Source organism: Belonocnema kinseyi, chromosome 10, assembly GCF_010883055.1.
Source record: "Belonocnema kinseyi isolate 2016_QV_RU_SX_M_011 chromosome 10, B_treatae_v1, whole genome shotgun sequence".
NCBI lineage: Eukaryota > Metazoa > Arthropoda > Insecta > Hymenoptera > Cynipidae > Belonocnema > Belonocnema kinseyi.
Window position 1 is genome coordinate 3,986,923 of NC_046666.1, and position 13,026 is coordinate 3,999,948.

The following is a 13,026-nucleotide window of genomic DNA, read 5'->3' on the forward strand; positions in this document are numbered from 1 at the left end:
CCAGGGGAACAACTTATGTTCTAAGACAGCAACGAACTCAAATAGTGAACAATATAGAAAAGGAATTAACAACATTTTAAATTCACCGCGACATAGATAACGCTAAATTCTTCCTTATCGACTATCAAAACTAAATTATAAATTGTCGACATCCGAGTTGGACGTCACAATACATAAGTGACCTCATACTTCGACATTTAGAGTAGGATAGGACTCGTACTCCGTGGGGAAACGCGAATGGCAATTAGAAAGAGAAGAGAGAAAGTGGTGGTCACGTGTCTCTTTCTGGTCGAAAGTGATTGGTCCGAAACGTTCTTCCACTCAACCTAGAGTTCTAAGCCGGTTATATTACTTTGAGAACGGTAACGAGAAATAAATTCTCTGAGAATTTATGAGAATCTCGGAATCAAGGTGGCCATTTTAGTGATTTTGACACAAAACTGGTGATTTTCAAAAGCGCATTGTGATTTTTTTCAGCGTTTTTGTTATGTCACAAATTGGTGATTTAAGGCAATGTTTAGTGATAAATTCGGTGATTTTGGAAATTTTTGGTTCTTTTTGCTCCATTTCAACAACAAATTGATGTGCTTGATATGTTCCTTGCTTCCCAACTTTGGCATGTGGAACGCCACTTCTCATCCCTGGCTCCACGGGTTGCTTTGCGTATCCAGGGATGGGGAGTGGAACTTTACATGAAGTCTTGGAGTTCTTCATTCATTAGTATTTAAGATTATTTATGAAGAAACTTGTACGTCAGGCAGTGATTTTAGTTTAAGAAAGATGACTTTATGATAAAAAAATGTTCAATTTCAATCCATTTGGTTATTTCAACCGTATCTTTGTTCAACTTATTCTTATTTCAATTTTTCCCGATAATTTTTGGAAATAACACTTACGATAATAGTGCATATTTTTCTACAAAGAAGAAATGGCGAAATACACTATTATGAAATAGGCAATGAAATTCATAATACAGTTTTTACTCTTTTATATAATACGCCTAATATAATTAATTTTATAGTAGTCATGAATGTTGAAAGTATAACTTTTGCATTGCAAGCTTATCATTACAGTTTTCTACTATTTTTAAAATATAATTTTAATTTAAATTTCGCACCTTTTAAAGTATAAAATCTAGTGAAAAGTTAGTGATTTTTTAATGTTCTAACTTTAGTGATTTTTAGTGATTTTTCATGGGCTCGATTGGGATTTTCTACTTGAAACAGTTGGCCACCTTGCTCGAAATTTATTTCAATTAATAGAAAATTGAAGATCTTCTTTAACTTTTCGGTTGAAATTTCAACAATTTTTTCTAAAGTATGTCTTTTTTATTTTAAAGTTTACCTGTTTTAGCAGAAATTAAATCTTTGTTTGATAAAAATGTAACTGTTTGGTTATAAGTTAAGGGCATGTGATACTTAGAAAATTATCGATTTTACCAGTTTTAGGTTCCGACGGCTTTTTTTCTTTAATAATCAATATTTTGTCTTAAAAATTTGGGACATGATAGCGAACATGCTAACGGACGTCCCCGCACACTTTATTTGTGTTTTTTTTTTTTTCAAAAAATTTTTTGATATTGCTAATAACGTGTGTATATTTGGAGGTTATGTATGTTACAATTCTCCTGTGCGTTACTTCCAAACTACACAATATTTTTCGCCGAAAACTTTGGACTTGCAAATAAACATAGTAACTAATCTCCCGGAACTAACCTTGTTTTCAGGCAATCAAAAAAGTTTATTTCATAAATAATTTCCCAGTGGCGAAAAATTGAACATTGAAAATCCAAAATTTATCTATCTACGTTACCAGCTAGGCTGGTAAGATAGTTTATTACACCATAATTATTCTAGAGTGCTTACCGACAGAATCGGTACGATAGAGACCTACATTATCGGAATGACAGCTAAAAATCACCCTTACCACAAAATAATACACATGCATAAGAATTTGGTAATTAGCACAATAACATTTTTTTATTATTATCCCTGAAAAAAGAGTCCGGGGACGTCCGTTATGATATTTTATAGCATCTCCGAATTCAGTTTTTAAAAATTTTCATTTTTGTGGAAAAAAGCCGTCGGAACTGTACCTGATTGACCACACGACGAAGTATCACATGCCCTTAAGCTATTATACTATTTTCTTAAAAACTTAACTATTTCGTAGAAAATTTACTTTTTGTTTAAAATTTATATTTTCGTGCTGAAAAATGAAATGAAATATTTTCTAGATGAAAGTTCCATTTGTAAAAAAAATGGTTTTTTATTACAAATTCATCTGCTTTAGTACAAAATTAATCTTTTTTGGATAAAAATGCAACTACATATTTGGTTGTGAATTTAACTATTTTGTTATAAATGCATCCCTATTGGTTGAAAAAACTCGTCTTTTTTTTTTATTGAAAATTCTATTTTTTCGTAGAAACTTATTTTTTTGTTACAAAAATTCAATTTTTGATGTTACTGAGTTAAAATGAATAAATAAATTTCTTATTTTTTGATAAAAATGCAACTATTTGCTAGAGAATTCAACAATTTTGTTAAAGTCATCCTTTTTGGTTAAAAATTCGTTTTTTTGGACTGAAAATTCCATTTATTTGTTAGAAAATTATTTCTTTTAAAAAATTCAATTTTTGATGTTACTGAGTTAAAATAAATAAGTAAATTTCATATTTTTTTATGAAAATGCAACTATTTGCTAGAGAATTTAACAATTTTGTTAAATAGTCAACTACTTGGATCGAAGTTAAACTGCATTGTGAAATTTTTTTTATTAAAGGCTTATGCCTGGTTGTAAATTAAGCTGTTTAGTGAAAAAAACTTGTTTTGATTGTTTGAAGTAACCTAATACATTTGAAAATTTTAAATTTGTATATGGAACACTGCAATTCCTGAATATGTTTGAGCTAGAAAATAATTTATATTTAGCCGCTGATATAACTTGAACAATAAAAATATTTTTTAAAATCATAAATTCTTAAATTCTTTTAAATTCTCCTAAATTCTGTCATATTCTCGGTTATATAACCTGAACTTAAATTCTCGGGAATTTAAGGACTCCATATGCATCGCCCGTGTATGTGTATGGGGTAGTTGTCATTTTAGCAATTGGAGGGGTATCGTATATCAATTAAATCCAATAGATGGCGCTTCGATCAGGTAGGCCTGTCTTCACCATGTTTTGTCTAGAAAAAATACTAAAATTCATTAAAAACTTGATAGTTTTTATGAATATAAAAGGAAGAACCAGGTTTTTAGTAACAACAAGAGCAGCTGTAATTAGTAATCCAAGAAAACATGTAATTTAATATTAGGAAAATTGAATAGAAAGATGAGTATTTAAAGACAGTTTGAATATTATTCATATTTTCCTATTGTTTATTTTTCTAAAATAATTAATTAATTTCATAAACAACTGTAGTTATTGTAAATTTCAAATATTAATTGATAATTTTACTTTACTAATAATAATAGTAATAATGATAATTATCAAACATTAATAAATCCCAGTTTCTATTTTTTTTAATTCCCGTTCCATATCGAAAATTCCTTGTCCAAAGGGAAATTATATTTTTTTACCAACTCCCTTTTATAAAATAAAAACGATAATTAGTTTCACTTATATGCCCTGCAACTGTAGATAAAGTAAAAATGAATTTAATTCCAGTTAATTTCCCGTTTTACTCGGTCTTTCCCGGTTTCCCGCTCAAGTCTCCACCCTGATTATAAATAAATTATGTTTAAATATATATTTTTAGTGAGCGGAAATGTCTATACAAATTAATAAAAAAAGTATATTATAAGGCGAATTAACAATATTCAAATATTATTATTACTATTATTATTATTAGTCAAGTAATATAATTAATCAATGTTTGAAATTTGCAATAAATACAATTGTTTATTAAAATAATATAAAAATAATAGATTTTATTTTGTTTGTCATACAAAACAACGCAAAGACAGGCCTACCTGATCGGAGCGTCATCTATTGGACTTATTTGAACTACGACACCCCCCTGGTTGCTAAGAGTACAGAAAGAGTGGGGGCGATGCACAGGGCTGATTTGGACTTTATTTTTTAATGTTCAAAAACTGTTCATTTACATTATAAAATCATCAAATTTTTTATGTGAAGATTTTATTATTTAATGAAATCATAAAATAGCTTTTGGAAAGAATAGTATACAAATAGGCAAACTTATAGTGAAAAATCACTTTTTTTTTGTTGAACATTTGTCTTTCTGGTTTAATTCCACTGTTTTTTGTCTAAAATAACAATATTTTTTGATTAAAAATTGAATTAATTGCTTGAAAGTCGAAATACATTGTTAAATATTTATTTTATTGATCGAAGATTCTTTTTTTTATTGAAAATTAAACCTTTTATTTAAAAACTCGTATTTTTCTTTTGTTGAAAACTAATCTTATTGATTAAAAAATTTTAATCATTTCTTGGAAATTCGTCTTTTTCGTGTAATTCCAAATTTTTTAATATAAAATAATCATTTTTTGGGTTAAAATATCATCTGTTACATTTTACGTTGAGAATTTCCTTTTTTTTGTTTTAAAAGCAACTACTTGGTTGAAACTTCATCTTCTTTCTTGAAAATACATTTTTTTTGTTGATAAATACTCTTCATTTTGGTTCAAAATTTGACTATTTAAAATAAATATATAACTATTACAGTTCTGGTTGAAAACTGATCCTTTTCCTGTTTATAATTTATTTATTTGTACTGGAAGTTCACAACATTTTCATTTTTGACTAAAAATGTATCTTTTTTTAGTTGAAAATTCAACAATTTGGTACTTCACTAAAAGCTAAACTACTTCATTAAAACTTAATTTTGTTGGTTTTGAATTAAACTATTTTGTTGAAATTTATTTATTTTAAATTAATTTATCAATTAAAAATTTATATTTTTTATTTTAAAATTTATTGGTTTTGTAGAAAATTGAATTGATAGAAAAATCGACTTTTTGGGTAGAAAATTAGTTCTCTTTGTTAAACATTTATTTCTTTAGTTTTAAAGTTAATTATTTTTTAAACTTAATTTTTGGTTGAAGATTCTATCTTTGGTAAAAAATTAAACTGTTTTGCTGGAAAATTGATAACTATTTCATTCTTAGTGGAAAATTTATCTTTTTAAATGAAAATGCAAGTACTTGATTGAAAGCTGAACTTTTTTATTAAAACTAAATTTTTTTGGTTTTGAATTGAACTGTCTTGTTGAAATTTATTTATTAAAATTTTTTGTTCTTTTTTGTTAAAAATGTATAGTCTTTTTTTTATATCAGAATTCAAGTATTTCGTAGAAAATTGAACTATTTTGTTAAAAATGGTTGTTTCATTTTGAAAATTATTATTTTTAAAATTGAGAATATTTAATTTTTGGTTAAAAATTAATCTTTTTTGTTTAAAATTCATTGTAAAGTTCACGTTTATTTTTTTGAGAATTCAAGTATCCCATTTTTTATTACATTTTTTTTAGTTTAAAATTCAACTATTTGTTGTGAAAAATAGAAAAAATGATGAAAACACGTACTTTGAAACGTTCTTTCAGTAAACAATGTTATATTTAAGAAATTCAGAACTACGAAACAAGAACTGATCAAGGATTAAAATATTAATTTTTTTTTTTCAAATTGAATGTCTTACACTTTTACTTTCTTGTATGTATAAACTACAAACTTTTATTATAATTAGTATAAAAAAAAAGATCCAATCTGAATTTTGTGGAACTTTGACCAAAGCGCGCTACCGTAGATCTACGGCGCAACGTTTCTAACTTTGTAATCAAAATAGTAATCATCTCTTGAACTTTAGTTCAAATATAGCAAAGACTATTGTTTTTTAAATCAATAATGCTTATAAAATTAGCTAAGTAAGTAACAAGTTCGTCTGCAAATGATAATTAATATAATAATATTTTTAGACAAAGTCTCATAAAATGTTTTTTGACTCGCATTATCAGTAACTTCCGGCCAACACGTGATGTGACTCACTACGCATGCGTCTAGCCTTTGACCTCATTAGCTGTTGGTTGCGCGTTTTCTTTTAAATTGCTAAATAGAAAATCAATTCTTAATAATAAATCAGCATTCCAAAATTAATAAAACTAATTTTTTATTCCTTAAGCAGACTTTTAAGGTCATGTGATACTTAGAAAATTGTCGATTTTGCCAGTTTTAGGTTCCGACGGCTTTTTTTCTTTAATAATTAAAATTTTGTCTTAAAAATTTGGGGAATGATAGCGAACATGCTAACGGACGTCCCCGCACACTTTATTTGTGTTTTTTTTTTCAAAAAATTTTTTAATATTGCTAACAACGTATGTACATTTAGAGGTTATGTATGTTACAATTCTCATGTGCGTTGCTTCCAAACTACACAATATTTTTGACCGAAAACTTTGGACTTGCAAATAAACATAGTAACTAATCTCCCGGAACTAACCCTTATGGCAGGCAATCAAAAAAGTTTATTTCATAAATAATTTCCAGATTATCGGAAAGGCAGAGATGAAAAACGACGTAACCTTAAAATAATACATATGCTTAAAATTTTTATTTAGCACAATAAATTTTGAAAAAAAGCCGGGGAAACTGTAAGTATCACATGCCCTTAAGCAAATATCTTTGCCTTAAGTTAAATTTTAATTTATTTTTCATTTTACCCTTCAAAAATAAATTATTACATTTAAATTCAAAGGATCGAAATACTTTTTTGATAACATCTATTATTTTTAAATACTTTTTAATATTTGTAGGTACTTAACGATTTTTATATGTTCGTAAAAAATATATTTGCATGTTTTATCATTTCAAATTTACGCGCTTTTAAGAGCTAATGAGGCTGCCGGTGCAGCGCATGCGTTGTGCAGCCTGACATTGGAGCACTTCCGTGACACGTGACTTCCTAATCTTTTTCTCGCCCGCTTGACACGGACGGTAGGTTTACAGTTCTAGTTAATTCTATTTATTTCAATTTAAATCCAACACTTTTACTTGTATTTTTTCTCCGCGACTGTAATTTTTTAAGTGCAAAAACCCTTGAATATATTTTATATTTAATTAACGTTTTATAATTATTAAAATTCCAGGTCAAGATGGGTCGCCGACCAGCGAGATGGTGAGTACTTTTCGTGACTTCTGTATAATTTTTTTATTCATAAACATCATATTTTCTATTTAAAATCAGTCCTATTTTCTCTAATAGGTCATAAATTAAATTAAAAAAATACTTTTTATGCGAATTTTAAGTACAATATTTCGTGACAGATACATAACCTTAAAACTCGAATGGCTTGGATATTTATTAGAATTTAGATCAAACTAGTAAAGTTTCCTTTTGTTTAGTTTATTTAGTTTGATTTCAAATTTAAGTGCTAATCGCGCTTGACATGTAACAGTAATCTAGGTAAAGATTTGGTTTGTGTTTATTTTTGACATTAGAAAAACGTGTTCGACGTCTACAAATTGTTGTTAAATAATTAAATTTTCTAGTAAAAAAGACGAGTCATTGATTTTGCTGAAAATTCATCTTTTTCGATTGAATTCGACGTTTTTTAATTTAAAAAAATATATTTTGTTGGTTACAAATTGAAGTGATTGCTTCTTCTCTTCGGTTGAAAATTTAACTTTTTTGTTAATAATTCATTTTTTTTCTTACGGAAAGTTTAGCTATTGTATTATTGGCTAAGAATTGATATTTTTCATATTTTAAATTCAGCTAATTTTTATTGTAAATTGATTGAAAACTCAAGGTTTTGAAATGTCATAACTATCCCTTTTTTTTTTAGCGAAAATTGTCCTTTTTTTAGTTAAAAATTCATATGCTTGGTTTAAATTCATTTTTTTGGTCTGAATTATTTTTTGGTTTTTAATTTAAATATTTTTTTAAAAAAAATTTATTAATTTTTTTAATCAGAAAATTTAACTTTTCCATGTTTTGTTAAAAAAAATGTAGTCTTTTTTTTTAGATCAAAATTCAAGTCCTTCGTAGAAAATTCAAATATTTTGTGGAAAAATTGTTGTTACTTTTTGAATATTATTATTTTTTTTATTAATTGAGAATATTCAGTTTCGGGTGTCTCATTTTTGGTTGAAAATTTATCTCTCTAGTTGAAAAATCATCTTTTAGTTTAAAAATTCAACTATTCGTTAAAATTTTTTTTTTCCGTTAGAAAAATATTTTTTGCAGAATATTCACATTTTAGTTTGAAAATGGAACTATTTCAGTTAAAGTTGCGTCATTTTCTTTGAAAATTTGTTACTGGTTGATAATTTAGCTACTTTGATGAAATTTTTAATTTATGTTATTTTATTATTTTACTAATTTTAACTATTACATTTTTGGTTAAAGATTGACATTTTTTATTTCAAAATTCAAGTATTTGGTTGAAATTTTATCATTTTGAGTTGAAAATTTTAATATTTTGTTGAAAAATTGATGTATTTTGTAGGAAAATCGTCTTCTTTCTAAAATATTTGTATGCTTGTTTGAAAATTCACTATTTCAGTGAAAGATTCAACATTTTTGTTAAACATTATTTTAATTTTGTTGTGAATTAATTATGAATTATTTTTTACGGCAAATTTTACTATTACATTTTTGATTAAAAATTGATCTTTTTTACTTTAAAATTGAAGTATTTGTTTGAAAATGTATCATTTTTAGTTGAAAATTTTAATATTTTTTTGAAAAATTCATGTATTTTGAAGAAAAATCGTCTTTTATGTAAAATATTCGTATGTTTGAAAATCCACCATTTCAGTTGAAGACCCATAATTTTTGTTAAAAATTCATCAGTGGTTGAAAACTTAACCATTTTGTTAAAAAATAAATTATTTTGTTTTAAATTAATTATAAATTATTTTTTACTGCAAATTTTACTATTACATTTTTGATTAAAAATTGACCATTTTTAATTCAAAATTTAAGTATTTGGTTGAAAGTTTATCATTTTTAGTTGAAAAATTCATGTATTTTGAAGAAAAATCGTCTTGTATAAAATATTCGTATGTTTGTTTGAAAATTCACTATTTCAGTTAAAAATTCATAATTTTGGTTGAAAATTCATCAGTGGTTGAAATCTTAACAATTTTCTTAAAAATTATTTTTTTTTGTAAATTAATTATGAATGATTTTTATTGCAAATTGTACTATTACATTTTTGAATAAAAATTGACCTTTTTTAATTTAAAATTGAAGTATTTGGTTTGTTTGAAGGAAAATCGTATTTTTGATAAAATATTCGTGTTTGTTTAAAAATTCACTATATCAGTTAAAAGATTTATTGTGCTCGTTGAAAATTCACCAATGGTTGCAATTATTTTTTAACTGAAAATTTTACTATTGCATTTTTGGTTAAAAATTAATCTTTTTTAATTAAAAATTGAAGTATTTTGTTGAAATTTTATTCTTTTTAGTTGAAAATTTAAATATTTCGTTAAAAAAATTATGTATTTTGTAGAAAAATCTTCTTTTCTTTTTGTAAAATATTCGTATGTTGGTTTGAAAATCCACTATCTCAGTTGGATTTATCATTTTAGTTGAAAATTCATCACTGGTTGAAAATTTAACTATTTTGTTGTAAGTTAATTAATTAAAAATTCATTTCTTTATCTTTAAAGTTAACTATTTTCTTAAATTAATTTTTCTTTGAAAAATTTTTCTTTAGTAAAAAGTTAAAATATTTTGTTAATAATTATTGTTATTTTTTTGTTGTTGAAAAATTCAAATCTTTTTAAAATATGCTTAGAACTTTTAGACGTTGGAAAGGAATCAAGAAATGTTTGTTAAATTTTCGAAAATGTTTCAGTTTTCGAATATTCATAATTTATTTAAAACGTCTTAAATTCCTGAAAATATTTTTTACTGACTCGAATTTTTCTCAAAAATTTCAAATATTAAAAAAAGTTTCAAGTTAACTTATAATATTCTAAATTTTCCCAGCAATTTTAAGACAATTTTTTTATTCTCTTGAAAACTTTCGAAATATTTTAAAATTTAGAATTCATTTTGAATCTCTTCAATTATGCTAAATATCTCTTTCATTTGATCAATTTTTTATTTGTTTTTATTTTGTAAACTTACCAATTTGAAACATTTTGCTTTGGCTTCTTAAAATTATTTAAATCTTTTCTGTAAAATTAAAAAAAATGCTCTTTAATCTTTTAGATTCTTCTTTGACAATTTTTTTAAATCTTTAAAAATCTTGTTAAATAATCTCTTAAAATTAATTTTTCAAAATAAAATATTATTTTAATTTTTCCTAGGAACCTGAAAAAAATGTCTTTCATTTTCGTGAAACTTACAAAATTCTTTAAAAATCTTTACACAAGTTTTAATTATTTTTGAATCTTTTCAAAACTTCTAACTATCTCTTAAACTTACTTCAATTTTTAATAATTTTTTTCTGTTGAACGACTCAACAAGAAAAAAAAATTATAACGCATCTTCGGTTCGGATTAAAATTGTATATTAAAAAACAGGATTCAATAAATCGTTTTTTTTTTTTTAATCAATTTCTTAACTGAATATGCAACTATTCTATTTTTTGGTTGAAAATTGAACAGTTTCAGTTGAAAATTAAAGTACCTGGTTAAAATTTCGTTCTTTTTTTTAATTCCATGATATTTTATTAGAAAATGTAATCTTTTTTGTTTGAAAAATAAGGTATTTTGTTAAAAAAATTTGTTTTCTTTGGCTTAAAAATTATTTTTTGAATCAAAATTGAAATATTTTAGCTGAATATTCCAACAATTTTTGTTAAAAATTCATCGGCTTAACATAAATTTTATAAACTAAAAATTTTAAAATTCAATTTTTTGTTCAAAAATGATCCTTTTCAATTGAAAATTAGTTTTTTTTTTTGTAGAAGTTAATCTTCTTGGTTGAAAATTTATCTTTTTGGTTGAAAATTCGATTATTCTAGTTAAGGATTTATCATTTTAGTTAAAAATTATTATTTTTTTCTAATTGAACTTTTTCAGTTGAAAATTCCTCATTTTGTGTAAGAAAGTAACTATTTTTTTGAAAATTCGTTTTTTATGGTTAAAAATGAATTTTTATTAACTAAAAATTTAACTGATCTATTTTTGGTTAAAAAATCATATTTTATAGTTTAAAATTCGTCCTTTTTGTAGAAATTTATCTTTTTCGTTGAAAATTCAATTATTCTAGTTAAAGATTAATAATTTTAGTTGAAAATTCATTTTTTTTTTTAATTTAACTGTTTCATTTGAAGATTCATCCTTTCGAGTAAAAAATCACTTTGTTAAAAAATGTGACTTATTTTTTGAAAATTAGTTGCTTGTTTTGGTTGAATATTATTTTTTAAATAAAAAATTGATTTTTATTAGTTCAAATTTCACGTTTTGGTTCAAAATTTATCTTTTTTAGTAGGATATCAAACTTCATTTTCTACCAAAAAAGACGAGTTTTCAATTAAATACATGAATTTTTAACGAAATGTGTTAATATTCTACTAAAAAGACAAATTTTTAACTAAATATTTAAATTTGAATTTAAAAAATATTATTTTAAACAGAAAATGGAATTTTTTTATTGTTAATTAAAAAAATTAGATTTTAACCAAACAGATCAATATGATATTTTTTGCATAAAAATTAAACTATTTGGTTTAAAATTTGTATTTTTTAGGCGAAAATTAAATTGTTTTGTTGAAAAAATCAGCTCTGGTTGAAAATAAACCATTTGTTTGAAAGTTTTTTTTTTGTGGAAAATTAAGTTTTTGTACTGAAAACTTAATTGTTCGATTTTTTGTTGAAAGCTGATCGTTTTCAGGTGAAAATTTAACTACGTGGCAGGAAATTAATCTTTTTCATTGAAAAATTAACTACAAATTTGGTTCAAAATTCATCTATCTTGTTGAAAATGCAATATTTTTACTTCAAAATTAATTTTTTTATTTGTAAATTTAACGATTCTATGTTAGGTTGAAAAATTATCGTGTGTGTATGTTGTTGAAAAATCGTTGTTTTTTTATTATAAAATTAATCTTTTTGGTTGGAAATTTAACTATCTGATAAAAAATTGATCCATCTTGTTGAAAATCCGGTATTTTTACTTGAAAAGTCAGAAATTCAAAGCTGTTTAAAACTTTAAATGGAATTTAATATAGCATCCATCAAGAGATGACTAATTATCTTTTTAGAATTGTTTAATTAATTGATAGCGCTAATATACTTGAGAATATCTTTTAATATAGATTTTCAAAGGTTGTCGAGTCAAGCATATTTACAGTATTTCTAGAAACTTGAAAAAAAAACATTATTTATAATAATCTCGCGAAAATATATACATATTTCGATTGGATTGTTTTAAAATATGCAAAATATTTTAATGGCTCTCTACTACGAAAAATTATACCTGGAAGAAACTTGAGATATCTGGAATTATCCGGGAATTATTTTCCTGGATTTGAGTAGATACTCTGAAATACCCTGAATAACAGTAATCCGTGTTTCATATAGTATTTTATTTCACTCTCGACCGTAGTCATCCTTTGCCTCGAAAAGAGATCGACTAATTTTTAATTTCGCCCAGCTAATTTCACTTTCGCCACGCTAATTTTATTTTCGCCCCGCTAATTCTACTTTCGTCCCGCTAATTTTATTTTCGCCCAACAAATTTTACTTTCTTCCGCTGATTTTATTTTCGCCTTGCTAATTTCACTTTGGCCCCGCTAATTTTATTTTCGCCCCGCTGATTTTATTTTCGCCTCGCTAATTCTACTTTCGTCCCGCATATTTTTATTTTCGCCCAACAAATTTTACTTTCTCCCGCTGATTTTATTTTCGCCTCGCTAATTCTACTTTCGCCCCGCTAATTCTACTTTCGCCCCGCTAATTCTACTTTCGCCCTGCTAATTCTACTTTCGCCCCGTTAATTTTATTTTCGCCTCGCTAATTTTACTTTGGCTAATTTTATTTTCGCCCAGCTAATTCTACTTTCGCCTCGTTAATTTTATTTTCGACCAACAAATTTTAT

The 13,026-nt window shown here is 25.1% G+C and overlaps 1 protein-coding gene across 1 annotated transcript in view; it reads left to right on the forward strand.

Annotated features, from left to right (window-relative positions):
* Nucleotides 1–6,913: 6,913 nt before the first annotated feature.
* The window catches only part of LOC117182032 (60S ribosomal protein L10), an 11,350-nt gene continuing 5,237 nt past the window's right edge, over nucleotides 6,914–13,026 (forward strand). Inside the window, exons 1-2 of the mRNA XM_033375054.1 lie at nucleotides 6,914–6,959; nucleotides 7,112–7,140. Of these exons, the coding sequence (XP_033230945.1) occupies nucleotides 7,118–7,140 (23 nt within the window). The 5' untranslated portion in view covers nucleotides 6,914–6,959; nucleotides 7,112–7,117. The remainder of the gene's footprint in view (nucleotides 6,960–7,111; nucleotides 7,141–13,026) is intronic.